At 42.6% G+C, this 27,900-nt stretch overlaps 1 protein-coding gene across 1 annotated transcript in view; it reads left to right on the top strand.

The window, feature by feature from the left end:
- The window catches only part of LOC147698093 (acetylserotonin O-methyltransferase-like), a 607,642-nt gene that overhangs the window by 209,908 nt on the left and 369,834 nt on the right, over window positions 1-27,900 (top strand). The window contains exon 4 of the mRNA XM_086934770.1: window positions 19,917-19,985. Within this exon, the coding sequence (XP_086790896.1) occupies window positions 19,917-19,985 (69 nt within the window). The remainder of the gene's footprint in view (window positions 1-19,916; window positions 19,986-27,900) is intronic.

The following is a 27,900-nucleotide window of genomic DNA, read 5'->3' as shown; positions in this document are numbered from 1 at the left end:
GAGTTTTGTAGATCACCATTCCTGTGATTGTAGCCAATCACAAGAGGCACACATTGCAACTTATCTACTGAACATTAATTAGGCAAGTAATTTAGTGTGGCCCTGTGTTTCGTTACTTTTTGTTTACTGACCTTTTGATGCATAGGTTGGCTCACAAAATCAGACAAAATTCGGACAATATTGATTCCCAATTTGCGACTACCGTTTGTGAAAGGAATAATTGCACTTAGGCCAATAATCAGACACAGCTGCTCTAGGTGAACCACAGCCTGCGGTCCGAAGATAAAAAACGCACCACGGAACGCGTTGAGCCCGTTCATGAACATCAAAAGGTTAAAAAACTACAGAGTAGGAACGGATATTCAAAGACCACCGCTTTGAATTTCAAAGAAGGCATCTTTTGGATCCTTGTCAAAATGAGCTTGCAGATAAGAAAATAGTTTCTATAAAAGATTTACAGCCTGATTCATCAAGCATAATTGCGCTCGCAAAGGGCCAGATTCTGAGAATCTGGCCCTTTGCAAGTGCAATTTTTGCTTTTGGGATTCATCATCCCAAAAGCAAAAGTCTCTATTTAAGAAATCGCATATTTGCGAGGAATTGGATTTAAGGAATCTCTAATAGAGATTCCTTAAATCCAATTCATCAACCAATTAGAAAATGCGAAATCGCAATATTTGGTCGCAATTTACCACCAAGTCTGACTTGGTGGTAAATTGCGAAAAAAGAGTAAAAAGCACTTTAGTGCATTTTTTTCTTTTGCATGTTACACACACACATGTCCTTTGGACATGTGTGTGCGCAACACCTGTTCAAATGTGCATTTAAGGGGTGCTACAGGGTGTCCTATGGACACCCCTGGCACCCTTCAAATCGCTATCTTATTTGCGATTAGCAAATTGCTAATCGCAAATAAGGAATACTCCCCATTCATTCCTATGGGCCTTTTGGCCCATAGGAATGAATGGGGAGTTTTTCCTTATTTGCGATTAGCAATTTGCTAATCGCAAATAAGGAATTTGTAGGAATCGCATTTTATTTTGCGATTCCTACATGAATACCGTTTTGCAAGTCTCTAATAGCGATTCCTTATGATTCTCTATTAGAGACTTGCAAAACGGTACCTTGATGAATCAGGCTGTAAGCCACCACTGAATTGCTAGATCGGCTGATCTAGACCAAGATTGAGCTAGAAGTCCTGACGAGAACCCCGGGATTCAAGGGGGTTTGAAACGTGCAGACCCGATTTTGTGGGCCAAAAGAATTGAGACTTTTCAATTACTCATGTTTATTCCATGCATATTTGTTTAAACTGTTTATCTTTGGCCTATGTAGAAAGAATTGAAGAATTTCTAGTAAATTCCTGTTTATAGTGGTGCTGGTAGTCTGGTTGCTGGATGAGGTGGTGACTGAAAGTGTTGGTTGATGAGGACGTTTGGATGTATGATGAATGGAGTGAAGTGGGTTGTAAATAGATTGATGAATGTTAGTAAGATGTACGTTTGAATTGGTTGATGGGAGTGGTGTGTTATTGAAGTAAAATGCTGAATGTTTTTGTAGGTTTTGAATAAATGTGTCATTTTCAAAAAGAGGTGATTTGAAAAATAATTTTGGGGGGATTAGGTCAGACGGAAAAAGAGGGCTGAGGAACATGTTTTTTGTTTTCAATGTGTCTTTCTTGTGAATAATTCCCTGTGAATAGGCATTAGTACTGGCACTTTTTTTGTTCTTTGTTTAATTGAGGCTCAGCCTTACTGATTGGAACCCAAACCCAATTTTGGTATTTATATTTCTAGGTCAACCAAGGCACTTCTTAAAAATCATTCATTAGAAGATTTACATTTGTTTTTCAAATGACAAAAAGTACTGTGTGTTAGTGACTTGTCTAAGCAATGAACCGCATTTTTTAATTTCCCTGCGATGGATGCCTGAGAAATAAAGAGGTGTCAGCCTCATCCAAAAGTTCAATTTACATTGTATTCCACTTGGCCACGCAGTGAGGATCTAAAAGTATATACATTGGATTAAATGTAGGCTTATTACAATTTCAAAGCCAAAATTAGATATCCATGTCTCTGGAATATATATCATAAAAATACAGAATCACTACTAGCCTATTGGGCTGTCTTACAAAGTTTAGTCTCATAAGTATAAAACATACACATACAAGGAATACAGTAATAGCAATGCAGAAAATAAGGACCAATGTCTTCTTATACATGAGCAAATCTAAATTAACTAAACTAAACGTGAACTAAGTAGTATTAATTGAGAAACCTTAATTAGATCCAGTAAAGCAGGAACGTGTCAGCATTGTAGAGGCTTCGGTAGAAGTCTCCAAAATCAGGAGTACTGTATAGCATAAAGCCACACAACTGATACATTAGCACAGAGGTGTGTACCAAAGCGAGTCTAAAAGGAATCTGACTTATGTAAAAGTGTGACTACCAATTAAATTTCCGCAGAACATTTAAGAATCTCACATCATGTATCCCAGTACTTTTCCAGCTTCCCTCAATAAAACTTGGCAACCTTATTTAATACTCCCACATCATAGTTGGACACCCTTGGATTCCTGCAGTCTCGAGATATAACATGAATAGTTTCCTCCCTTTGTACATTAGCGCCTCCCATCTTTGCCAAGAATTCTCCTTCCAAGCCTCACTGTCTCTCAAGCACAATGTGCCTTTTCCTCTCTATGAGATAATATGAACACATCTGCAAAGAAGGAAAAAATGCAACCTAAGCCAACTTTCACTTTTATTTCTTTATTTATTTATTGTTTTCTATAGCGTAAATATGACCCAAGAAATGGGTGTCAGAGTGCTTTACATCTTCCCCCTTTAAAATCAGAGGGTATTAACTCCTTTAAACACAGGAGTAAAAACGTGTTGTCTAGTATTGGCAGATGCTAACCCAAATCCAACCTGCAACATATTAAAGAATAAGGAAATCATAAGGTAAAAGTAAAATATGCCAAAAACATACTTCTGATCCAGAGTAGGTCCATTTCGGATATACTACCTGTCTATGATGGGTATAATATTGCTACTTTCAAACAAATATACATTGATCAAGTTCCTTGATTGTAGACAACATCCCTGTAGATGGATAAGGGAGTACTTGTCTTATACCTTACGGAGGTCTCCTAGAACAGCAAACTGTGGTGGGTTGACGGGTTGCCTACTGAACTCCAAATAGTCTTATTGTAGCCTGGTGTTAGTTATGGCAGAAATGTACCCATCAGAAAGGCCTTAGTCTCCTTTTTGAATCATGGAGCATGTGTGATTCTCCTAATATTCGGTAGGAGCGAATTCCAGATCCTTGGTACTGCTCCCATGAACGCTCTATTGTACAATCTCTTCTTACGGAAGAATGCTGGTTTTAGCAAAAATCTTTAGATCCCCTTGGAGGGTCTAACTCCTTCTGATAATGTGATTTTCTGGGCCAGGTAGCATGGAGTTTGGTGGTGTATTGCCTTGTGTGTGATACATGCAATCTTGAACTGTATTCTTGTCTCGAATGGTAGCCAGTTGCGTGCCTTCAGATGTGGCGATATGCGGTCAATTTTTTTTGATCCCGTTATAAGTCTGGCTGCAGTATTGAGACATGCTTTTGAGGGGGCTGTAGAGATCCTAGGAAGCCCTGAGAGGGTAGTGCATCCCTACTCAATTCTTGATATGACCAGTGCTTGGACTGCCATTTTGTGATCATGTGATTCGATTAACGATTTCAATTTTTTGAGGTAGCTCATATGAAATCAAGCGTTTTTGCCATTGTGTTGATGTGGGTTTGCATGTTTAGTTCTGTATCCAAAGTGATTCCCAGAGATTTGGTTGAGTCTACTAGAATCGAGGATCCGTTTAGCCCAGTGATCATCTTGTTCCATTCCTTAATCCTGATATTGAGCTTAAGATGATTGTCATCTAGCCATTCCACAGTTCTCAGTAGTGCTTGGTTCATTATGACAATCTCTTCTGGTGATGTAAGCTTCATATACAGTTGAGTGTCATCTGCATACATGTAGAAGGAAATGGTAGCCTGCTGTAATACCTCTGTTAATGGTTCAATGTACAGGTTTAATAGTGATGGCAATCGAGTTGATCCTTGTGGAACCCGAATCTGAATTGGAGATGGAAGGGATAGCTCATTGTTGACTAGGAATATGTGCGAGCTATTCTCTAGGAAAGAATAGAACCATTTCAAGACTGTTCCTGATAATCCCATCCTATTTTTGAGACAGTCCAATAGTTTGGGATGGTTTACGGTGTCAAATGCGGATTATAGGTCAAAAAGGAGCAAGAGACAGGTTTCATTGTGGGTCTAGAGCAAGCAGAGCATCATCTACTATGTGTAGGATTGCATTCACGTTGAATGGTAAACATTAGAGTCCAATGCTTAAGGCCCTTGGTCAAGTTAGAATAGCAAAACACTTCAAAACACATTGAAATGCATGATTATAGAGACATGTACAGTTATAAAAACAAATGAAAGATACTATTCGAAAGAATACATGAGTATATCAGAGCTTATAAAATACTCAAACTATATAAATGCAAATATATCTGAAAACTGCAATTGGTACTACTATAAGAAAAGCATTAGTATGCACACTCATATAAACTTCTAGTTTATATAGCAAATGCAACTTTAGTATTTCAGTCAAGTGCACCACTTTACGTTAATGATATTAAAGCACACACATATATGGTAATATATGCCCTTATACATGGCGTAGTTAAAATGTAAAATGGAGGATCTGAAATTATGCTACTTCAGTCCCCCCTCTTATGGTGAATCAACCCATCACCATTAAAGATCAAAGGGCCCGATTACCAGTTTTGCGGTCCCTAGGATGGTGTGGGCGGTGTGGGAGCAAGGCGGTGGCATGACGGCCCTCTCCCACACTGACAAACTCATGATTGGGCCCTAAATCTTATTAGATGGATCATCTAAAATCTTGTGGTCTTAAGTATTTTCCATCTACATTCTTTCAACTGTTTAATGTCATTAAAGTATATACTCACCTGGTGACTTTCATACACCTATATCCCTTAACGATCACTACTAGGGATATAACACAAAAAACAATTATCACAAGAAGTTTCAAAATAGCACCTAAAATTACACATCCCAAGATTCCAAACCATTTGCCTACTGCAGACAATCTAATCCCAATGGCTTCTCAAACACCTGTTACTTCCAACTCCTGCGAACCCTTGTAGAAATCAGAGATATTCTTGATAAACTTCTTCAAATTCTTACTCTTGTCAGGAATGTAGGTGCAGTATTTCTGGACCTTTAGCATTTGGCGGACTCTGCCCTCTTTTGCAAGCAGGATATCAGACACAAGGTAGTTTTGCAAAACCATGAGCCTGATAGCCACCATTTCCGTATCTAAATCTAATCAAGTTCCGGCTTTACTAGTAGCCATCTAGCCACTATGGTGAACATAGTGAACACATTTCTAACAACTTTCTAATAATGATAACATTCAAATTGACACCTACATTGCACCCAAAAAATCCCCCACTACTCCAGCACTTACACCTTATTTATGTCTGGAATTCGTTTCCCACACAGGATCATTGAGATGTACACCTCAGGTGGCAAGTACCATACCAGCCTCTGGGCAATGTGAAATAAGCATGCACTCCACAAATATAGAAAACTTCAGGAATAACAGGATCATCACCCATCAAAAATAAATTCCAATTTCCCCTAACTTCAAATATATGGTTGCTATCACTCTTTCCCACAAAATTATTGGCAAACAAAAACATCTCCAAACTATACATACTTTCCCTTCATGTTTCCAATGTAGTGTCACTTCTGATTGATTTTCTGTCACTAGGTGTTCTATTTCTTCCTTAGTCCACTTATGCTCATTCTTCATGTTTTTGTCTGTTGTCTGTTTTTGACCTAGACTCCATTCCTCTCCTCCTGTCTTGAGCTAAATGTAGAAATATCTTCTCAACCTCTGTTAGAAGGCAAGTCAAATTGTGTCTGTGAGCATTGGCAGTGTCTATTGTCATGATGGGTTTAAAGAAGCGTTTATTAATTCCTGGAAACTAAGTATGGGAACTTCTGAAAAAACGAAATCTTGATTGGAAAAATAATATTTAAAACGTTCCCTTTCATGCATAAGCTTCATTCAAATAGTACATGTAACACCATAAGTCAAAGGGATATGATAGAAGTGATACAGTCTGCAGCTGATGCAGGCAATTGCATACACACGTAGCAATCCCTAACACCCATAGTGTCAATATACTCATTACGCAGTTTAAAATAAGCATATGCAGAATAATCGCTTCTGGATGTATCTACATGCAATTTTGTCTCATCTAATGACCTTTTTCTCCTTCAGCTGACTTGGGCTTCAGTGTTCTTGTTTCTTCTCCTACCAATCTATATAAATGTCTTTAATAATTGTACAGTTCAAGATCACCGATAGTCTCATCTGCAATAAAAGATCTCAGTCTATTTGATGGCAGAGCAAGTTCAAATCGCAGTTTAAACAAAATGTTTAGTTCAAGGAGGTTCATTTGGACTGCTGCTATTATCTCCAAATTCCCAGAATTCTCTCTCTTTCTCTATGTAATTTTGGCAAAGTAAGTCCATTAAGGGATGACTATCTCCAATGGGGTACTCTAGCTTGTTTTGATCTTTTGAGAGCAATCACATAACCTCCTCTGTCACTCAAATCAGAATCCTCAGTGTCTTCCAGAATTGTCTAGAACCCACTTTTTCCTTGGGGATTCAGTTTCCCTCTCTCCTGCCTTCTCAGCCAAAGTTCTCCTGCTGCCACTTGTGCTTCTATAGCACTAGACCCTTTGTCAGTGTCTGATTTTGATTCAGTCATCTATACACAGGACGAGACTCTCCTGCATCTGCTTCAGCTTTTGACTCCGCAAGACCCCCCTGATGCCAAACAAATGCTGCTTCAGGCTCTTGCTGGTCCCCCACAGCTTGACTAACCTGTTCCCATGATATATCTCAACCACTACTGGCACTTCTGGGAGAGGTGCAGTTACAACATCAAGGGGACACAGAATTTGGCGATTTTGAGCACCATACACCCAACTGTGGAGATCTCCATACTTCACAGCAGTGGGTGTGACCAAATCACATGGAAAGGACCACACCAATGGGGCTCCAGACAACTCTTTTATGCATGTTTCGTCCAAATCTCATTCACCAGGAGTAAGGTTATTACACTGCTCCTGGTTGATGCAGGGCTGTGGCAGTTTCAAACTGATGAGTCACAGAATGCACCAAATCGGTCAGTCTTTTACAGTAATCAAGTATCATGTCATCAATAATGTCCACAAGCTCATTTGCAGGTATAGCTGGCAGTCTTATAGATCTGCCCATAATGATCTCATGAGTGGACAATAGAAGCCCACACTTTCGAAAGCCTTGATTTCAAAGCCCCATTGATCTGTTCCACCAGACCTGAAGCCTTGGGTCTACAGCTACTATGCAGTCTCCGTTCAAGTTGTAAAGCTGCACACAACATTCTCAAGACTTTATTGTGGAAATATGTTCCCCGGTCTGATTCCAGAGAAGTCGGAAAGCAAAACCTAAGTATTACCTCCCTCAAATGAGACTGTCATTCCTCCTGGTTGGGTATGCCTCAAGCCAGTGTTAAAAGATGCACAAAACAACTAGGACTTATCTCAAACCATTGCACATGGGCATTGCAATTAAATCTAACTGCATCCAACTGAAGGGACCACCTGATCTTCCTATGTGGCTCAGTGTTTCTGCAGTTCTTTTTCCTACTTTGTTCTGTTGATACACAAAACGTCTGTGACACAAGGCTTCAGCCAGCAATCTAAACCTATCATTAAACTAGGCCTGTCTAAAAAACATGACCATGGCCTCTCTACCTACATAAGTAAGGCTGTGATAATGCTTGGCCAATGGTGGCAATAAACTGTTAGGTAACACGGGTATTCATTCAATCTCCTGAAACCCAAATATCATCCTCATCACTATTGACACAATCTACTTTAATCCAACTTTGCTGTTCTACCTCTGATATTTCCTCCTGAATCCTCTTGACTTCCTCCCATGTATGAGCATTTGTTAACAAACATGTTGTTGTTGATCCCAGCTGTTCTTTCATTAGTGTGCTGCCCATTAAAGGTGCAAGCATTATGAGCGCAATACTGTACAACCTTGTCAGCATATCTGTTGCCAACCATCACATAATCATACCCATTACAATGAGCAGAACATGTTATGAGGAGGCAGTTGCAATGTCTCAAAAAGCTTCCTCATGTATTTCTCTGTTCTGGATGGGAGACCGCAAAGAGGTCATAAGCCTCCCTCTGAGACCATAACTGTCTAAAATTGTGAACAACACCAAAGCTATACTGATTATCAGTGAAAATGGACACTCTCTGCTGGTCTAAGACACAGCACACTCTTATGAGAGAGTTAATTCAGCCATTTGTGCAGATGATACTCCTTGGAGCATGAAGCTTCAACTACTCCTGAAACTTCAAAGAAACCTCAATATTGTTTATCCTTCTGAGGTTCTAACTATGCAATACTTTCCACTGGGCTTCTGTAAGCGACAATGGGTTAATTACATGGGCTCTACTGAATCGCCTTCAAAATCCCTTGTTGAATCATTTTCTCGATTACCGGAATAAATCCAACAATTTTTTCAGGGGTGAGAATATATTGCAGGGTTCTTGGGTGAACAACATTAGACTTTATCTGTATAGGGACAGACTCAATTCCTTTGAGGAGTTTGGGGCTATCACGGCATTGGGAACAAACAAATCCAAACAGTTCTGGCTGACTGCGGCGTCGCGGGCCAGCTACGGTGTCAGGAAGACCCTAAACAGTACCTTCGATGACCTCTCGTTGAGCTTCCGAAAACACGGCGTCCCCAGGCATCGGTTTGGAGACCGGTGTAGGAGTTGTCAGGCCCCTCAAAGTCAAATGCCTTGCAGGTTGATCTCCTCTTTGATGGAGTCAGGAGCGCTGGCTTCGGCAGACATCGTGTGCTGCAGTGAGAAGTGCAGCGGTGCGGCGTGCGGTGCCCTCAGGTCGCGATGCGAGCAGCGGCTCAGTGGCGGCATCAGAAGGAGTCGTCGGTGAGACCAGGGTCGCGGTGCGAGATGAAGGCGGTGCTCGTCATGGTGCTGGCAAGTCACGGTGCAAGCAGCGTCTTCGTCGTTGCTGAAGCCCTATCGTTGGCTGACAAACTGGAGTCCATGGCACCAGCATCGGTAGGCCAAGGCTGCAGTGCTGGATGAGGGTGGTGTGCTTTGTACCTTTATGAGAGGTGCCCTCAAACCATGTTGCAAGCAGCAGCATCGTTTTTGGCGTGGAGCGTCGTCGTCGGGGATACCAAGGCTTTATCGTGAAGTGTGGCTGTGCGAAGTGCGGTGCCCACAGGTCACGGTGCGAGCAATGGCTCGGTGGCGGTGTCGGATGGCATCGTCGGTGAGACCAGGGTTGTGTTGCAGCGTGCCCTCTGTGGTGCCTGTTTGAATGACTGTTGTGAACGCTAATGGTAATGTGTAAATCCACAGATTTCCATGTGTAAAATGCATTGTAAAAAATGGACGGTGTGGTTTATGTTACTGTTTCTGAACATTAATATTCACGTGCATGTAGCAAACAAGATACCATGATGTAAAACCTAAATAAACATTGAGAACTGTGGTAAGTTATGCAAATGACTAGCCTATGGTGATAGCGCCATTCTAAGCATATGTATAAGGTAAAATAAAACATGAGAACTGAAAAAAGACTCTAAATAAATAAATTTCGCTTGCTAAGGCATTACGGTGGACTTGTTTATAAAAAACAACTGTACTCCAATCGTTCATTAAGTCCCTTTGGATGGCAAGTGTCCAAATTTCTGATCCAAAACATTTCACGTTGCAAAAGTCTCTTTCTGTTGTCTGTACCCTGTTTCACAGGGTAAGTAAGTAAGTAATCTGTATTGCTTGATTAATTAAAATCTTAGTAGTCCACACAGCTATATAAAATGTTTAAAAAAAAATACATATGTAGCACAATTTCATATTTCCTAAGAAAACAGGGTTACTATGTTCTATAAACGAGCAGTTGACTAATTAAAAATACATACAATAAAATTGTGGTAAAAGTACATAGTTCGAGTGAAGGCTTTGACAGAATCCTGGTCTGATGGCAACACCTGTGTCCATAGATCTAGTGGTCAATTGTTTGATCGTAATCCACTAGACTTAGTGTCGGTGCGTGGTAGAAATCAAGGACAGTTACCGGGCAGAAGGGCTTCGGCGTGGGAGATTATGCTCAGGTTGCTGCGTACAGTTTTGTTTGTGCATCTTTCATGCACGTAGGTTATCGTTGGTAGCAGCTTTGCTTGAAGCACTTCGAGCAGCAGGAGCAGGTTTGGTCCTGTAATTTTGTTTTTAAGATTTTTTAAAGTGATTGCTAGGAGGATCCCTCGCCTTTGAATTGCCTCTTTTTGTTGTTCGTATGACCCATTTTTGTCAAAGATTATTCCTAAGTATTTATACTCTTTGACAACTTCAAGTTCTCTCTCGCCCAGCTGCCATTTCAGTTGTTTTTTTGTGCTGCGCTGGTTTAGCACCATTATTTTCGACTTTTCTAGGTTGATTTTTAACCCGTTATTTGAGGTGAAGTTGTTTGCAGTGTGGAGCAAGTGTTGTAAGCCGACTGGAGTTTGGCTGATTAATATCAAGTCATCAGCGTACAGTAAATTTGAAAGAGGGAGGCCGCCCAGTTTTGGTGCATGATGGTTGCAGTTGTCTAGGTTGGTTGAGAGGTCAACCACAAAACGATTAAGTAGGGTAGGAGCCAAAACGCAGCCCTGCTTTAGACCTCTGGTGGTTGGGATAGGCCTGGACGCAATCGTACCCCTCCCCAGTTTTATTTGGACCCATGTCTCGGTGTGTAATAGGATGAGTTGATTTAGGAGGGGGGAAGGGATTTCCCATTGAGCTAGCTTTGACCACAGTTTTCCTCGGTCTATTCTGTCAAAGGCGGCTTTGTAGTCGATGAAGCAAACAAATAATGGTTTTCTTGTTGCTTTTGTGGAATCGGCTAGAAGCGAGAGAGCCAGGATGTTTGTGGTGGTCAGAATCTTGCACTGTTATTCATTTTGGCGTCATACAATAGTTTGGCCCAAAGTGATTCCGTGTGGTCCTTTTTTGCGCACCAAATAATTTTCTTTTTCCTTGTTCGAAGCTTCCTTAGTGCGTCTACGGTGCCGGCAGTTGCGTTGTTTTGGCGAAGGAAGCGTATTGCTCTGTTTATGTCACCCCTTAGTTGTCTTAATTCGGCATGCTGGCTTGAAGAGAGATGGATGCACTGGCTTGTTTCTGCCCAAATGTTTTGCTTTTGCTGGTACTCTTTGTGATGGCCGGTGGGGCTGGTTGACCCAGGGCTTTGGAGAAGACTTCCCAGGCGTGGACAGTGCTTCCTTGGATGGGTTTAATTTCCTCCAACAGTGTTTTTGCAGCGACTGATAGCTTTTTTGGGTGGCGTATTTTGCATTGAATTCTCTTATGTTGGTATCTTGTAGTTGGATGGGGGTCTGGGTTTGCGAATGTTAAGGTGGTTCCCTGGATACCAAGAGTGAGCTCTTGAGGTTGGTGATCGCTGTTGTTGGACACCCTGATCCTGAAATCTTTTACTAAGCCAAGAAGTGGGAAAGTGAGGAAGGTGTAGTCGATTGCAGTGTTGAGTGAGTTTCTATGAAAAGTTGGAGCTTGTGGTCTATCCCCTAGCATGCGACCATTTAGTGCTACCATCAATAGACTTTCCAGTTCTCTCTGCAAATCCTGCAAGGTTTTGGTTGGTTTGCCCCACTTATAGTTCTCCTGGGAGGGGATCCCCCATGCTCGGTGTTTGGATGTTACAACGCATACTTTTACAACGCCTACCTTTACAACGCATTTTTTACACCGCAACATCCATTACAACGCATACCATAAAACGCATGCCATTACAACGAATTCTTTGAAACTACCTTTACAACGCATTCCACTACAACGCATACCATTACAACGCATAACATTACATTGCATTTAAGGTAAGTATTGGATAGTGTAGGGGTACAAATTACTAGTCTAACTCCAGGGGGTGTAACAGTAGGGTAAGTGTTGGATAGCGTAGGGGTTAAAATTACTATTCTAACTCCAGGGGGTGCAACAGTAGGGTAAGTGATGGATAGTGTAAGGGTACTATGTGTTGTAATGCTATGCGTTGTAATGGTATGCGTTGTAATGACTGCGTTGTAATGACATGCGTTGTAGTGGTGTGCGTTGTAGTGTCATGCGTTGTAATGGTTGCGTTGTAAATAAATGCGTTGTAATGGATGTTGTGTTGCAAAAGTTTCGTTGTAATGGTAGTGCGTTGTAAAAGTTGCGTTGTAAAGGTTGTTTCCCTTTGTGTTTGTCGTCTTCTGGATTGCAGTCATCTGTTCCCTTAGCAAGGAACATGTTAAAGTCTCCTGTTATAATATAGCTTGAACCTTCATCCTCCGTTATTAGCTGTGTAAGTTCGAGTATCAGCTGCTTTGCACCATTCCTCTTGCTCTGAGGGTGTATATAGATGTTTGCCAGATTTATGTGTTGTAGGTTACTTTGGCCCTGCGTTTCAAATTGGGTTGCCATGATTTCAAGGGATGTAGTATTTTTACTCATGCATTCTTTTCCTGCGGTTATGGCTTCAATTTGAGCATAGTCCTCCTTATGCAGTGGCCGTAGTTTGATTTGATTGATGTTGTGTACCACAGGGTGTCTGCCCGTTGTTGGATTATCGCTTCCATATATGCTAGGCTTATGCATACAGGTTGCTTTTTCCTGATGGTTTGTTGGGTGTTGATTGTGATCCTTGGGGCTGTCCTCTACTACTTGAACTTGGCTTCTTGGTGTCTGGGTGTTGGTTAAGCCCTGGTCCAGCTGTTGGGTTTTTGGTGTGCCGGTTTCTTTGAGCTCCTGCTGAGGGCCGTTCTGGGGGTTTGGTGCGATTTGGAGGTATGATTTTATGGGTGACTTTTTATACCTCCCTTTCCTCCTTTGTTTCCTTCGCTACTTGGAGAATTGTCCTTTGTTCTGGTCAGCCTTGCCTTCTAAAGTTGTTGCTTCGTGCGTTTTTGGGTGGCTGGTGGTCACTGCCGTTAGTTCTAAATTCATGGCCTTGTCACTCCCCGCAGATTTAGAAGGAGATGGGTTGGGTGCTTTAGGAGAACTTTTGGTTTCGGTTTCCGATTCTTGACCGGCCACTTGGGAGATTTGGTCCATCGGGTAAGTTGCTTCTTCCTTTGTTCTTTTCACTGGTCCTTTGCTGAGGCTAAGTGAGTTACAGGTGATGGGTGGGTTGAGGTCTTGGGTGGCTGATTCTTGCGTGTCTTTATGTACCCACTTCTTGAAGCCGGTTTAGTTGGCGGTTGCTGGTTCTGTAATGCTGGAATTTGCGCTGTCTCTGTCTGATTTAGAGCTTGAGCCTATGGTTTTCAGATCGGTATGGAGATCACTCATCACTGTCGGTAGTGTGGCGATTTTTTCCACGATTAGGTGGCAGGTACAGCTTGGTGGGTGTATGGCTACATCGCATTGGGCTCTTTCTATAAAATTGTTCATATCTGAGAGTTTACTGTCAATGCTGGTAACGTGTAATGCCAGACAGTTGAGAAGGGTGAGCTGGATGTCCATTTTGTCAGAGTGGTATTTCAGAGCTTTGGTGGAGAGTTGCATGGTGTTTAAGAGGGAGGTCTTTATTCCTGATTCGCTTGACTGAGTGTTTACGTCTGCCTTTTTGGAATTAATTCCCGATCCTTGGGGGACTGTTTCTTTCTTGTCCTCAGATGTGTATATGGTGACCAAGTTTTCCCATTCTTCCTTTGTAAGGGAAGGCATGTTGATGCCTCCTAGAGTTGTATCGTCTGGTTCGCCCTCCGTGTTGGCCGTTGTATGGGTTTGCTTGGGTAAGGGTACTTCAAAATGAGGTTCTGCCGGAGTATGTTTCGGGAGCTTGTAATTTGTGCTGTTTTGGATGGGTGAATCATCCACTATCATCTGTGTGGGAGAGATTTCCTTCTTATTGTCTTTACCTTCCTGGTTGTGACTGTATTTATTGAGCTCGTAAATTCAGTCGATGAAGTTGGTGAAATAGGATTTCGGATGTTGTAGGAGAAATGTCTCTCTGGGTGCCTTTGTGTCAATTTTATCTTCAAATGGGGAAGTTGTGAGGCCTGTAAAGTAGAATACATCTGACACTGGGGCAGAAAGAGTGGGGAGTCCTGTGACTGGAGGGAGGCTTATAGACTGGCGAGGCAGTACTGTGATTTCAGGCTCTAGGGGGATCCTGGGTGGTTCCGTTGATAATTCAGTTTCATCTTCTTGGAGAGGCTGGGAGGATGGAAAAGGTGTGGTTTCGTAGCTTAACGGGGACTGTTCTGAGGCACCCCCTGTGGCTTTTTCAGAGTTGATTGAGGGGGGGTGAGGTAACTGATGATGGTCCCGTTACATCTTTTGGGGTCCCTGTGTTTGAATTGATCGGCATGTTTAAGGGGCTGTGTCTTCTCTCCCCTGGTTCAGTTGGTTGGATGGACAGCCCAGGATCTGGTAGGGCTGTTGGGACTGGGACGTTTTCTGATATGCCTTCTGGTGGCTGAGGTTTTAACGGAGAGGGGAGATTCAGTTGGTTATTGGAGTTGAGCTGGAGTAATGCTCCTGCGTTTTTGATGAAGGAAAATTTGGAGTAAATTTTAGGTTGTAGTGTTTTCTTCCCCTGGGGCACAGGTTGCTTCCAAGTAGTTGTTATTCCTGCCTCTCTGGAGTCTGGATCTAGGTCTACTAGAAGGATACCTGGTATTCCTGGGGTAGCGAGGGCCTTACAAGAGGCCTTTTCCCGTCCAGGTGGGGTGATTGGAATTTGGGAATTATTGTTGGTCGGCTCGTTTGGGACCTTAATTTTCTTTTTCCTGGTATTGGTGGTGAAAGTTATGGCTCGCCGCTCCTTGCCAGACCTCATTGTCGGCTTGGCACCTTCTACGATGGGTTAGGCTGGGGTGATCAGCAAATTTCGCGTGTTTCATCCTTTGCTGCTTTTTCCTAATAGTTACCTAGGTGTTGGGTATGTGTTCAACACAGGCTGCAGGGCTCTAGGGCTGCAGGGCTCCAGGGATCCGGGGCCGCAGGGCTCAGGGGTTGCAGGGCTCAGGGGGGGGCTCTGAAACACTATGCTGGGCCTCAGGCATGGGGAGGACTGCCCGGGACCCATGGAGCCTGTCCCGGGTGCTTTGCCACGCCGTGGGCTGGAGGAGGGAGCCCCGGACGCCTGGGAGGTGTTGCCTGGTCATCGCCCATCTGGTCCCCAGCAGGGAACCGCCAGCCCCGGAAGGGTGTCCGGGCATACCCTTGCCCCTAGTAATCCGAAGGAAGGCTACCCCTCTTTCGGGGAACCCGTGCGTGCCGAGTTGCGGAGGGGACCCAGGGCGCCATTGTGCCCGACCTCTTGGAGCCCTGGCTGGGATCCGGGAGGCGAATGGCACCTCATCAGGACTCCAGGGAAGCCCGGCCATCTGGTTGCCCCATTGGAAAGCATTGGGTGCGACCAGATGGCCGAGTGGAAAGGTGCGACCAGATGGCGGGACCAACATGACGCCAAACTGCCTGCCCCGAGCCTCCACGGGTGGGCTCCCGTCTGCCCTTAAAAGGGCTCTGGGGCTGCATGGCTCCAATGCTCCAGGGCTCTGAGGCTCCAGGGATCCGGGGCTGCAGGGCTCGGGGGCTGCAGGGCTCTAGGGCTGCAGGGCTCCGGGGCTCCGGGGCTGCTGGGCTCCGAGGCTCCAGGGCTCCGGGGCTGCAGGGCTCCGGGGCTGCAGGGCTCCGGGACTCCAGGGCCTGGGGGCTGCAGGGCCCTGGGGCTCCAGGGCTCCCGGGGCTCCCGGGCTACAGGGCTGCAGGGCTTCCAGGCTGCAGGGCTCCGGGGCTCCAGGGCTCCCGGTTTCCTGGGCTCCAGGGCTGCAGGGCTCCAGGGCTCCGGGGCTGCAGGGCTCCGGAGCTGCAAGGCTCAATGGGGGCTCTGAAACCCCACGCTGGGCCTCAGGCACGGGGAGGACTGCCCGGGACCCATGGAGCCCATCCTGGGTACTTTGCCTGCCCTTCCAGGGCTCTGGGCTGCAGGGCTCAGGGGCTGCATGGCTCCGAGGCTCCAGGACCCCGAGGCTCAAGGGATCCGGGGCTGCAGGGCTCTGGGGGCTGCAGGGCTCCGGGGCTGCAGGGCTCCGAGGCTCCAGGGATCCGGGGCTGCAGGGCTCGGGGGATGCAGGGCTCGGGGGCTGCAGGGCTCCGGGTTACAGGGTTCTGAGGCAGCAGGGCTCAGGGCTGCAGGGCTCCGGGGCTGCAGGGCTCCGGGGCTCTGGGGCTGCAGGGCTCGGGGGCTGCGGGGCTGCAGGGTTCTGGGGCTGCAGGGCTCCGGGACTTCAGGGCTCGGGGGCTGCAGGGCTCCGGGGGCTGCAGGGCTCGGGCCGCAGGGCTCAGGGGGCTGCAGGGCTCCGGAGCTCCAGGGCTCCCAGGGCTCCAGGGCTCCCAGGCTCCGGGCTGCTGGGCTCCTGGGCTTGGGGGCTGTAGGGCTTGGGGGCTGCAGGGCTCCAGGGCTGCAGGGCTCCGGGGCTCCAGGGCTCCAGGGCTGCAGGGCTCCCGGGCTCCATCCAGGCCGGGGAGATCAGGGAGTCTGCCCAGGCACGAGGAACCCCTGTCCCGGGCACACGGACCCTCCGGATTTTTCCAAAGTTTTGCGTGGTGTGCGTAGTGGCGCTACGAAAACTACGCCCAGCCCTAGAATAGATCCTTTAGTTGACACAATTGGGCAAAATGGTGGTTTAGTCAAGTCGTTATGTATTTTTGGAAGCATGTGTAAGCTGGGGCTGGGGCTTGTGCCCATGGTGCATGCCTTATCGATGATGGTTTTCAAAACCTTTGCTAACTCACCTGTTGGGTCTTGGGGTAGTTCTGGCAACAACACATTTAAAAGACTATTGCTAGAGTCACTGTCACTGTTTTCGCTTATCTGATTTGTTTCAATTGACTTGTCCCTTTTATATTTCCTGTTCTCCTTCCTCTTCTCAAATTCTTCACCTGTTGATGAGAGGTCTAATTTTACTCCCTCTATCATGTCAGTTCTCCTATTTCTCTGTTCTGCATCCCAGCTTGCATCAGCGTAAATACACACTGCCTTTCTAGCTCTTCCCTGATACCTTTCCTTCTTTCTGGCATGAGCTACATGCTCCCAAGCATTGAGCGCTTCAATCCTTGTAGGTCTAGGCTGTGTTTTCATCTTATATAATATCCTCCTCAAATTTTCAATGATTCTCACATTGAACATACCATAGCATTGACATGTCAGTGCACCTTCTGTCTCTGTGATTTTGTGCCATTGTTTAAGTCAGAAACTTGTGGGAAACCCTACATTTTATTGCAATATAATGACATGGAGTATCTTCGGGTTGTGCCTCTTCTCCCTCTCAATCAGGTATTGTCACATCTCCTCTCAACAAATCTCGTATGACTTTAAAACATTTAGTTTTCCAACAAACGTCAGTAATCACAAATAATCACAGAGCAAGAAATAATGGTTTACTCACAATTCTCATTCAGAGTCAATGACCAATACCAGTTCAACACTCTATGATGAAGACAACCAATAACAGTGTGGCTTTATACCAACCAACCAATCTCAGTGCAGCACACAGTGACATCAATCTTGCTCCTTACAGCAGTGCACCCTGTTTCTCATGAACACACTCTCTTCAGCATAATCCATTCAAAACAAATACAAAGCAATTGCAACAAATACCTCTGTCTGCTCACTAAAGAAATCAACATTATTCAAACATACAAGAAATGGTTTGTAATAACACTTTTTGACCTACTTTGACACACTGGAATGAGACCTTGACCCATAGGCAATCACCCCAAATAGTAGAGCGTCCCTTGGCACAAAGGGCCCACCACACCAACCACACCTCTGTTTCACACACAAAGATAAATGGTCTTAACTCAATTGTCCTATCAACGACGTCTCACAACAAGTATAAAAAACTATTTGCAGACATTTACCATACAGTGCCTTCTATACTTTCTAATATCGTCCCGCGATCTTAGGCCATCTCAGTTCTCCACATTAAACACCACATTTGCACGACATTCAAAACATCTCCACGAAACATCACATAATCACCAAACTGCAACTAATTCTAAGCCATTAAAATGTGCAACACTATTGATACTCACACCTCCGCTGGTACAACTCTTTCTCAAAATGCTGGAACTCTGCCTATCATCCAGACAGAAACATGGGCTCTAGGGCTGGGATTGAATCTGAACTATTCTAACTAAATGTATGTTATCCTCGTTTTACTACAGTCTGCCAAAGCACTGAGCGAAATATCCAAATTTCCGTTTTAGATGCTTGAAAAATAAAGAGAAGTCACATCATCCTAAAGTTTGATTTACAGTGTAGCCCATTTGACCATACAGTGAGTTCCCAAAAGTCGATAAATGGGAATAAAAATAGTGTTGTTACAAATTCAAAGTCAAACTGATGTATACAAGTCTCAAGAATATAGTGTAAAAATACAGAATCACTGCTGCCATTCCAAATCATCTGACAAAGTTTAGCCTCAAAAGCATAAAACATACAAGGAATTCTTTAACAGCAATGCAAACAATAAGGAACAAAATCTGGTGATAAGTATAAGATTTTCGGTCCTCTTGCCAATACATGAATACATTGAATTACCACAACTAAACCAGAATTAACTAGTTTTTAAATTAGGAAACCCTAATAAGATCCTGTAAAGCAGGAAGGTGTCAGTATTTTAGAGACTTCTGTAGAAGTTTCCCAGATCAGGAATATTGCATAGCATAATGCCACACAACAGGAATGTAGCAAAGCGTTTTGTGCCCTTCCAAGTCTAAATGGAATCTGACTAAAGCTAAAGTGTGACCACCAATTAAACTTCCACAGAACATTTGAGAATCCCACATCATGTGCCCTAGTACTTTTCTACATTCTCACAGTAACACTTGGCAATGTTATTCAATACTCCCATCTCATTGTCTGAAAATCGGGATGTCTTTAGATTCCCCCATCTCTAGATCTTCCCTTTGTTCATTAGCGCATCTCTTCTTTCCCAAGGTTTACCTCCCAAGCTTCACTATCTCTCATACACAATGTGCCTTTCACTAACTATGAAATCATATGAAAACACATTCAAAGAAGAAGAAAACATTGCAACCCAAGCAAGCTTTCAGAATGAAGATTAAACATTGGAGCCCAAATGCTTAAGGCCTTTGGTCAAGTTAACGTACAAAACACTTCAAAAATATTCACATGCATAATTATGGATACATATACAGTTGTAAAATGAATGCAGGATACTATTCAATTGAATACATGAGTATGTGAAAGTTAGCAAAATTACTCAAATGCAGATATATATGAAACTGCAATTTGGTACCACTATAAAGAAAACATTAGTATACATGCTTAGGTAAATATCTGGATTGTACAGCAAATGCACCGTCATTATTTCGGTCAAGTACACCACTTACATTAAAGACATTAAAGCACATAAATATATGGTACTATATGAATGTATATATGGCATGTCACACCATGAAAGGATGGTGCCAAAATTAGGTTGCTCCAAACAATTTAAGTGCTTGGTGGATTAATCCAAGTAAAATCAAATATATACTTAGCTACAGAGTCTAATTTATTTAGCATGCCAATGACCAGTAACTACGCAACATATTTCATCCTAATGTTTTGATTAAGTTAATATGACTACATATGAGCATGTGAGGAAATTGAGGTCTGGATGAAAATAACTGTGTAAACCTTTGGTTATATTTGTCTCACAGGGAGGGGACAACTCAGGATGAAAGAGCATTTGGGATATCAAGAGAAACCCAGTATGAAGCGATTTACAGGTAATGCTAATTGCATTTTACTTGTAATGGAATGCAAATGAATAACACTAAAAGTGTTCTCAAAGATCTGCAATATGTGACATGTGCATAATTGTGTTTCTCTTGATCTCCTTTATAACATGTGTGTGTGTGTTTTATTTTAATTTTCATATTTTTGTGTGGTTTAACTCAGAGCATGTCTGTTACAATTTCATTGTATTGGCTACACAATGATAGTCCTGGTTAAATTGGAGTGGGATTCCACATCCTCCGGTTTTTGTTGCATTTTGTTCTCTGCCGCTGCAGCTCCTCACGGACATTGCCGCGGAAAACGCCACCTTGCTGCGGATATGATCGACCTCTCACGGCCCCCGCTGCGCGGGAGCCGCTCGCCTTGAGGTCAACGAGGGAGGAACTATCTGTGACTGGACACTGAGCCCCTGAGCCAACTCGGGACTGCGAGGACCAGCAGCCACAGCGGCGCTGACAAGCTGCAGCTGGTCCGCTTCCCGACCCCGACCCCGCCCCTTACTATTATTATTTAAACATCTACCAGAACGCGCACGCGGGACGCACATGGGACTCAGCCCGGGGCTAAGCCCGGGCAAAGGGCGGGCCCTCTCAGGCCCTCCGAGACTGGAGTAGGCTGGGCTGGGCATACCCCTTTAGGTCTGTACCCCCAGATATATTACTGTATTTGATATATGTATTAATTCTTTTTCTCAGCCTCTCTACAATTAGAGACGGACCTGAAGTAACCTGTGTCTATACGGCCATTGTGTTGTCTTAATTTTGTATGGTTGTTTTTGCTGAGATTTATTTGTTCTAAAATGACGGCAAAAAAATTAAGATCTGGGTGTGTATTAGTGGGTAGGACTTGTTCTAAGACTAAATCAAATCCTCTACGAAACAAAGATACTCCTGCTCTATTTTTAAAGGGAAAAGGCCAATTGTACAGTCTATGGGAAAGGGGAAAGAATAAGGTTCCGATTGGGGGTTTGAAACCTGAAGAAACTAACTATAAGGGTGAAGAGGAAGGTCAACCTATAACTAATGTATGTAGTAAGCAGGTTGGCGCTTTACATTCAGATACATCTGTCTGTAAAACCGAGATGGTTGGCCCTCTTGATTCCCCAAATTTACAGAGGCAATTAAAGTATAGTTCAGGTGTTCTAAGTAAAAACAATATTGTATATCCCCATGATGTTACCACCAAACCTATTGAATTGTTAGTCCATAGTTTCCCTCCCCTAGTAGAGGAAGGCCTAACTGTTTCTCTTGGTCTGCCTCTTCCTATGGCTACTACTGGAAAGGATTTCACCTTACCGGATATAGATATAGCGCATAAGAGACAATCTGACTCTGAACATAAATTAGTCTTGGATCAAACTAATATTCCAAATGTATTAGCAACCCCGGGCCTTCAACTGTTTAGTAGTACCCCCTCCACTGATTCACATTTCTCCCTTTCCCAAGTAAATTTTTCATCAAGTCCTGTTTTTAATATGACTAATTCTCAGCCCAATCTCCCTGCTATAATGGATAAGCCAATTTCTGACTCTTTGGTTTCTCTAGAACATCTACTATCCTCTATCTTATTATTGCTAGAAAAATTTGTCGGGGGCTCGGATTGTGTGTTGGAGACGGTAACACAGATACTCAGGGTACTATTAAATAGTAGACAAGAGACTGACTCCAGTTCACAATACAAGCTACCTATAATAGAAGCAAATAAAAATTTAGAGAAGATGTCTGAAAAAGATCCTGGAAATATTTCTAAAATTTTAGATTTAGTTCCCAATGAACAAAATAATATATGTCCTGCTATCATTGGAAAGAAAGTAACAGCTATCCAGGGGAATCCCCCGGAAGATAAAAAAAATAAAAACAGCTGCAGCCAACTGTATTTATGAACCGGAACAAGAAATAGAAATACTGTCCGACCATGGAAAAAGGAGTGATAAGGAATTATTTCCTATATTCAAACCTCACATAAACGAAGAAAAAGAGGCTACTTTGGAATCCTCAAACGACGTAAAAAAGGCAGTATTAGGAAAACAAAGAAAGTATAGAGGGAAAAAGAGGAAACCTGCTCATAGATATGCTAAAAAGAGGCAGAGGAAAATTTATTTTGATGAAAACTCAGATACTCATATTGAAAAAAATCTTCCACAAGAGCCCTTGCTAAACTTACTTCAAGATAACACTAGGCAAACTAAATCTGGCCAAATAATTATGACCATTGAATCAACAGGGACAGTGAACTCTCTTGGATCTGCTGATGAGAGAAATTCCCGTAACATCCTACTCCCGGAACTTAACCCTTTAGCCGAGCCTTTCCCCGATATGATGGAAAATAAAAGGTCGTCTAATCGATCAAATATAGTTGTTGAAAAGGAAAGTGTAGATTCTGCTTTCCTAGATTTCATTCCTTTATTTGATAAGGATCTTATTATAAATAGAACTGTCCTTTCGAATTGTTTTCGGGAGATCGAAAGTTTAAAATTGATCCAAACTAATGACATAGATGCAGTCTCTATTTTAAAATCTGAGGTTGGGAAAGTAGCAAGGGTTAAATTTCACTCCAAAATTATAGTAAATCATATTTTACAATGGTCTGAAGGATTACAATGTAGGGGGATTGATGTTATTCCTTTTTTCATAAAATCTTGTAATGACAGTCGTATAAACCTGCCAACATTCCCTGTTGCAACTATAGGCAACACAGACCGGTCTTTAAAAACTGACAAATTAAAAATTTGTATTTCAAAGAATGAAAGGCATGTGCTTTACAAAAACCCTGTCTCTTGTCAACCAAACCTAGTAGAAGAAAGTCACAAATGGAAATGGCTGCCAGGTGTTCTGTCAAGCAAATCTACCTGTATTTCTATACCGTATTCCTGTCTTTAACACCAATTTAAAAATAATTTCATGGAACACGGCAGGAATAAAAAACAATTCTGAAAAACTAATATATTTATATACATTATAAGCAGATGTGATCTGTCTCCTGGAGACTTGGGTTGATGAAAGATTTCCCATGGTAAAGGACTATTATGTGTTGGATGGCAATGCCATCCCTTCTAGGAGAGGCCATGCTAAGGGTGGAGTAGCTTGTCTACTCTCGAATAAAATAAGATGGAATTTTGCTCATTATTTGGACCCTGATAGATTGTTCCAAGCAATAACTTTGTCAAATCTCGTTACTGAAGACCAACAAAAATCACTGGTATTGATAAATACCTATATTCCTCCAGATGCTTGTTTTAATGTTGGTTTAAAAAAGGCTTTTTCCTTCATACAGAATCTTTTAGATTCTGATTTTCCCCCTCACATACTGTTATTAGGGGATCTTAATTGTAAAATTTCCAATTACAGCCTAGAGTTGTTTAGGAATAAACTTAAGGAAGAATCACTACATATACCACAAGCTTTATTCCCTAGTAATATCAAGACCAACAAGAGAGGGAAATTACTACTGGAGGAATCACTAGAGGCAGATTGTATCATAATAAATGGAAGGCTCCCCTCTGATATTCCGGCTCATTTTACAAATAAATGTAATAATAGTAAATCTGTTAATAGTGAATCTATTCTTGATTATGTGGTAGTGGATAGTACTTCCTTTTATCTTTTGAAAGATCTGTTGGTAATCGATACAGAATTTAGTGACCATAAGGTACTTACAATTTCTGTAAATGTAAATCCACCCGTTGTGGATACGTGGTTCTTAAATAGTGATCTGGTAAATTTTGGAGTCAATTCTGGGAGATGTTATTGGAATTTTAAGGCAATAGAGGGTTTGACGAGTATTTTAGAGACTGCTGTAGAGAATTTGGTTCACTGGGATGGTTGTGAATTAAAATGTTTCTCTGACTTCTTGAATAAAGTAATTTCAATTGCAAAGAAACCCTCACCTGTTAAAAAATCCTAAAGCAGCCCCTTGCTGTCTTCGTTATCTTAACACTGAAATAAATAAATTGGTAAGGGAGCAATACCTTATATATACCCACGAAAGATATCACAGGATCGTCCTATTGAGAAGACGAAGGAATAGGATGAAGGCTAAATTAAAAAGGGGGAAAGAAGATGCACTTTGGATTAGACTTCGTGAGGCAGCTTATAAGGGTCAAGCTAGGACATTTTGGTCAATAATTGGGGAGGGCTGTGGACTAAGATCTAGACCTCTGCCAATCCCCATCGAAGAGCATATCTGGGTTGAATACATCGAGAAGTTATTTGCTAGTAAAGGTAGGGTTCATGAAAACAGTAGATTACAAGTGGACAACCTTCTTTACGGACCACCGTCCGAAAAGGACATTGAATTAGCGATTAAGGGCCTGCGCTCTTCTGGTGCAATGGGTCCGGATGAGCTCCCCATCTCTGTTATAAAACAACATAGTAAGATGTGGAGTAAAATTCTTTTCCCAGTTTCTAACTTCTGTTTCTCTAGCAAAACTGTTCCCTCCTCATGGAGGAGAAGCATATTAGTCCTCCTTTTTAAGAAGGGAGCACGTAATATGCCGCAAAATTATCGTCAAATCGCCCTCCTGGATGCCATAGGCAATGTTTTTTCAAAATGTATTCTTAAATTAATTCATGAGTGGGTGTCAAGGGATGACATTTTTCCCTTTGAGCAGACTGGGTTTAGGCAAAGACATAGCACCTTAGACAATTTGACAGCATTGCAGCTTATAACAGAGAAATATGTTAAGATTCGTGGAGGGAGAGTTTATGGCGCCTTTATAGATTTCTCCACAGCATTTGATAAAGTAGACCGATCTTTGCTGTGGAGGAAGTTATCAAACCTTGGCATGCCATCTACTCTCCTGGAGTTAACACGAGCCTTACATTCTGAAACCTGGTGTAGAGTTTTGTTAGGTGGGGAAAGAGGCTTTTCACAAGTAATCAAAACAGCAAATGGGTTAAAACAAGGCTGCTTATTGGCCCCTTTATTGTTTTCCCTTTATATAACCGATCTTCCCCACGTTTTGTCTGTAAGTGAAGGAATAGCTCCAATGTTGGAGGGTGTCCCAATCGTTTGTTTAATGTATGCAGATGATATACTGATTCTAGACTTAACACCTAAAGGTCTAAATAACCGTCTGCACGCTCTTCATAAATATGCCGAAGCACACCACTTGAAGATAAACGTTTCAAAAAGTAAAGTAATGTGCATAACGGGAAGAAAAAAGTTGAAATATGCAAATTTCCCATGGTCCGTAGGTGGACAGAGATTGGAAGTGGTACAATCTTATGTCTTCCTTGGAAAAATTGTTACTGGCAATTTAAGTGAGAAGGCTCACATAGCCAATAACACTCGGAAAACAATTATTCAAGGTAAGTCTAGTCTCTCTCTATAAGGCAACTGGTAGACGGCATTTTGCTATCTTGTTGGAAGTATATCGTGCAAAAATCTCTGCATCTTTATTATATGGCATGGAAATAGTAGATATAAAAACTTGGGGTTTCTTAAACTCTACGGAAGGCAAAATTGTGCATAGTCTCACTATGGTTAATACTGCGTGCTCTACAGCCGCACTCAGACTGGAATTCGGCCTACGTAGCAGTTGGGTTCAAGGTTTAGCAGGAATACTGCGGTGGGTTTTTAATATTGCACAGGGGGACCCAGGCACCCTAAGACATATCATAAAAACTGAGCTGCTTGGAAACCTTAAAGAATATTCGACAATTGTAAAAAAATTTAGAACTGCAGTTGATCTTCTTGAACTTGACGAATCGGTTTTACTTACCTTATCCACACATCAGTTGACATCTATCCTGAAGTCGGCCTCTTGGGAACTAAGCTTCAGGTTGGACAGGGAATCACGTACTTTGAAAAAAGGCGTCCATCTGGCCGTAGATTCCTGCCAAATGAGAATTGCCCAACCATATGTCACCTGGAATCTCCATCATGGGGTACGGCGATTCTTCCTTCTATTAAGGCAGGATCTACTTCCGTTGAATTCTTTGACGTCCAGATGGTATGGCTCTTCAGCTTTATGTGATCTTTGTAATAATTCCAATCAGGATATTAATCATGTCCTTTTTGTGTGCCCGGCTTTACTTGCGTTTAGGCGCAAGTGGCTGAGACCTATTTGTCTTCAATTGGGTATTTCCTCTCCTATCTCCTTTCTTGAGGCCATTCATAATCCCCCTGATGAATGTTTTGCTATATCATTTTTTAACTTCTTCAAACTTTTTTAGCTTTTTATTAAAAGGTCGGAAATGTATATTGCTATTTTGTACTTGAATAATGATTGTATGTAGATTTATTTAACTGTCTAAATTTTTATGTGGAATCATCAGAGTTCCGAAATCATAAATGAATAAACTTGAAACTTGATAGTCAGATTCACACTGCTATTTAAAAATCTAAATTGAACTTGGTGTTCAAAAGCTTGTTTTTCCATTGTACATTTGTACTGTGTAGTCACAAAAAGTGCATTGTAACAGAAGTATAATGTAAATGTATATAGAGTAAATTTACTTACGATCATGAAATGAGGGTTCCAGTGTGGTTATGCATTCAAAAGTTAGTGAACAACTGCAAACTCAGGGTCCAATTCACAAAGGTAAAGTTAGACCAAAAGTCTACCTTTAGACCTGAAGTTTAATTTTAGACCCACAGTCTAACTGTATACCTGTGGTCTAAATTTACACCCTAATTCTAAGTTTAGACCTGAAGTCTACATTTAAACCTACATTTTAACGGCCTGATTACAAGTTTGGAGGTCCATAGGATCACCAAACTCATGGTGGAGGTGCTATGGCTGTTGGGGACTGCTGCACCAGAGGTACGACCACCGTATTATGAGTACAGAGGTTTGATCTCCAGAGAACTGCGATAACCTCCAGGGATCTGCGATTGTTGGTGGTGACACGTTGGTCTTATTCCACAAAATGCTGCTGCGGCACCGCCAAGCATAAAATTAGTTTCCTCACTGCCTTCATTTCGATGGCAGTGAGCCCACCATGAAATGTGTGGCGGTGAGGACACCGGGTGGCCCTAATCGGCCCCCTGGTGTCTGGGTGCCTGTCTTTCTGCAGCCCAGTTCCAGCACAGCATCGACTTTACAGTCACTGTAGTGATGGAATGGGCTGTGGCTGCCCCACGGCGCTGCCTTTCTAAGGCTCTCCTATGAGCCGTTGAAAGGCAGTGCCATGGGCTAGCCGCCATAGGACCGCCTGCCTGAATTACAACTTGTAATGTGGTGACCATTAATAAAAATGGGGTAACCCAAAACGGTACGGACCTGGGTATAATGCAGTAGGAAAAAACAATGGTCCAGGACCTAATTCTTTTCAGCCTGATTCAATTAGTGTATATTCACACAATAGGAATGTTCCTGGGCGTTCCAATAGGATCCGCTCCAATTCATGAATTTGAGCGTATCCTATTGAACGCCCAGGAACATTCCTATTGTGTGAATATACACTGATTGAATCAGGCTATAAAAGAATTAGGTCCTGGACCATTGTTTTTTTCCTACTGTAATGTGGTGGGCTGGTGGCGGCGGAAGTTTGGCGGTGTGAGAGTGGAGCAGTGGCCAAACTCATAATCAGGCCCTAAGTTTAGACTAAAAGTCAACTTAGACCAATACTCTAAGTTTACTACTTTTCAGTAAGTAAGTAAGTAAATGTTTATTGTTTAGTCAATTAAAACCGTAACAAAAAAAGACATATATATACAACATCAGAATTAAAAGAGAATAAACAATTTGTCATTTCATTCAATTCAGTTCCCAGGTGCCTGTCCATTTTCCTCTGCCGGAAGACTAATCCTTTTAACAAAGCTTTCAAAAAGTTTCAGAAATGTGATCAGTTTGCCATTCAGATGTGGGTCAGATGGATTTAGACACGCAATTATTGCGGCTCTACAGGAATTAATGCTCTCGCGTTGAAACTTTGTTTAAGCAGGGGTAGCTTGTTTATT

Source organism: Lissotriton vulgaris, chromosome 8 (genome assembly GCF_964263255.1).
Source record: "Lissotriton vulgaris chromosome 8, aLisVul1.2, whole genome shotgun sequence".
NCBI classification, from domain to species: domain Eukaryota; kingdom Metazoa; phylum Chordata; class Amphibia; order Caudata; family Salamandridae; genus Lissotriton; species Lissotriton vulgaris.
This window is presented reverse-complemented; position numbering and strand designations above follow the sequence as displayed.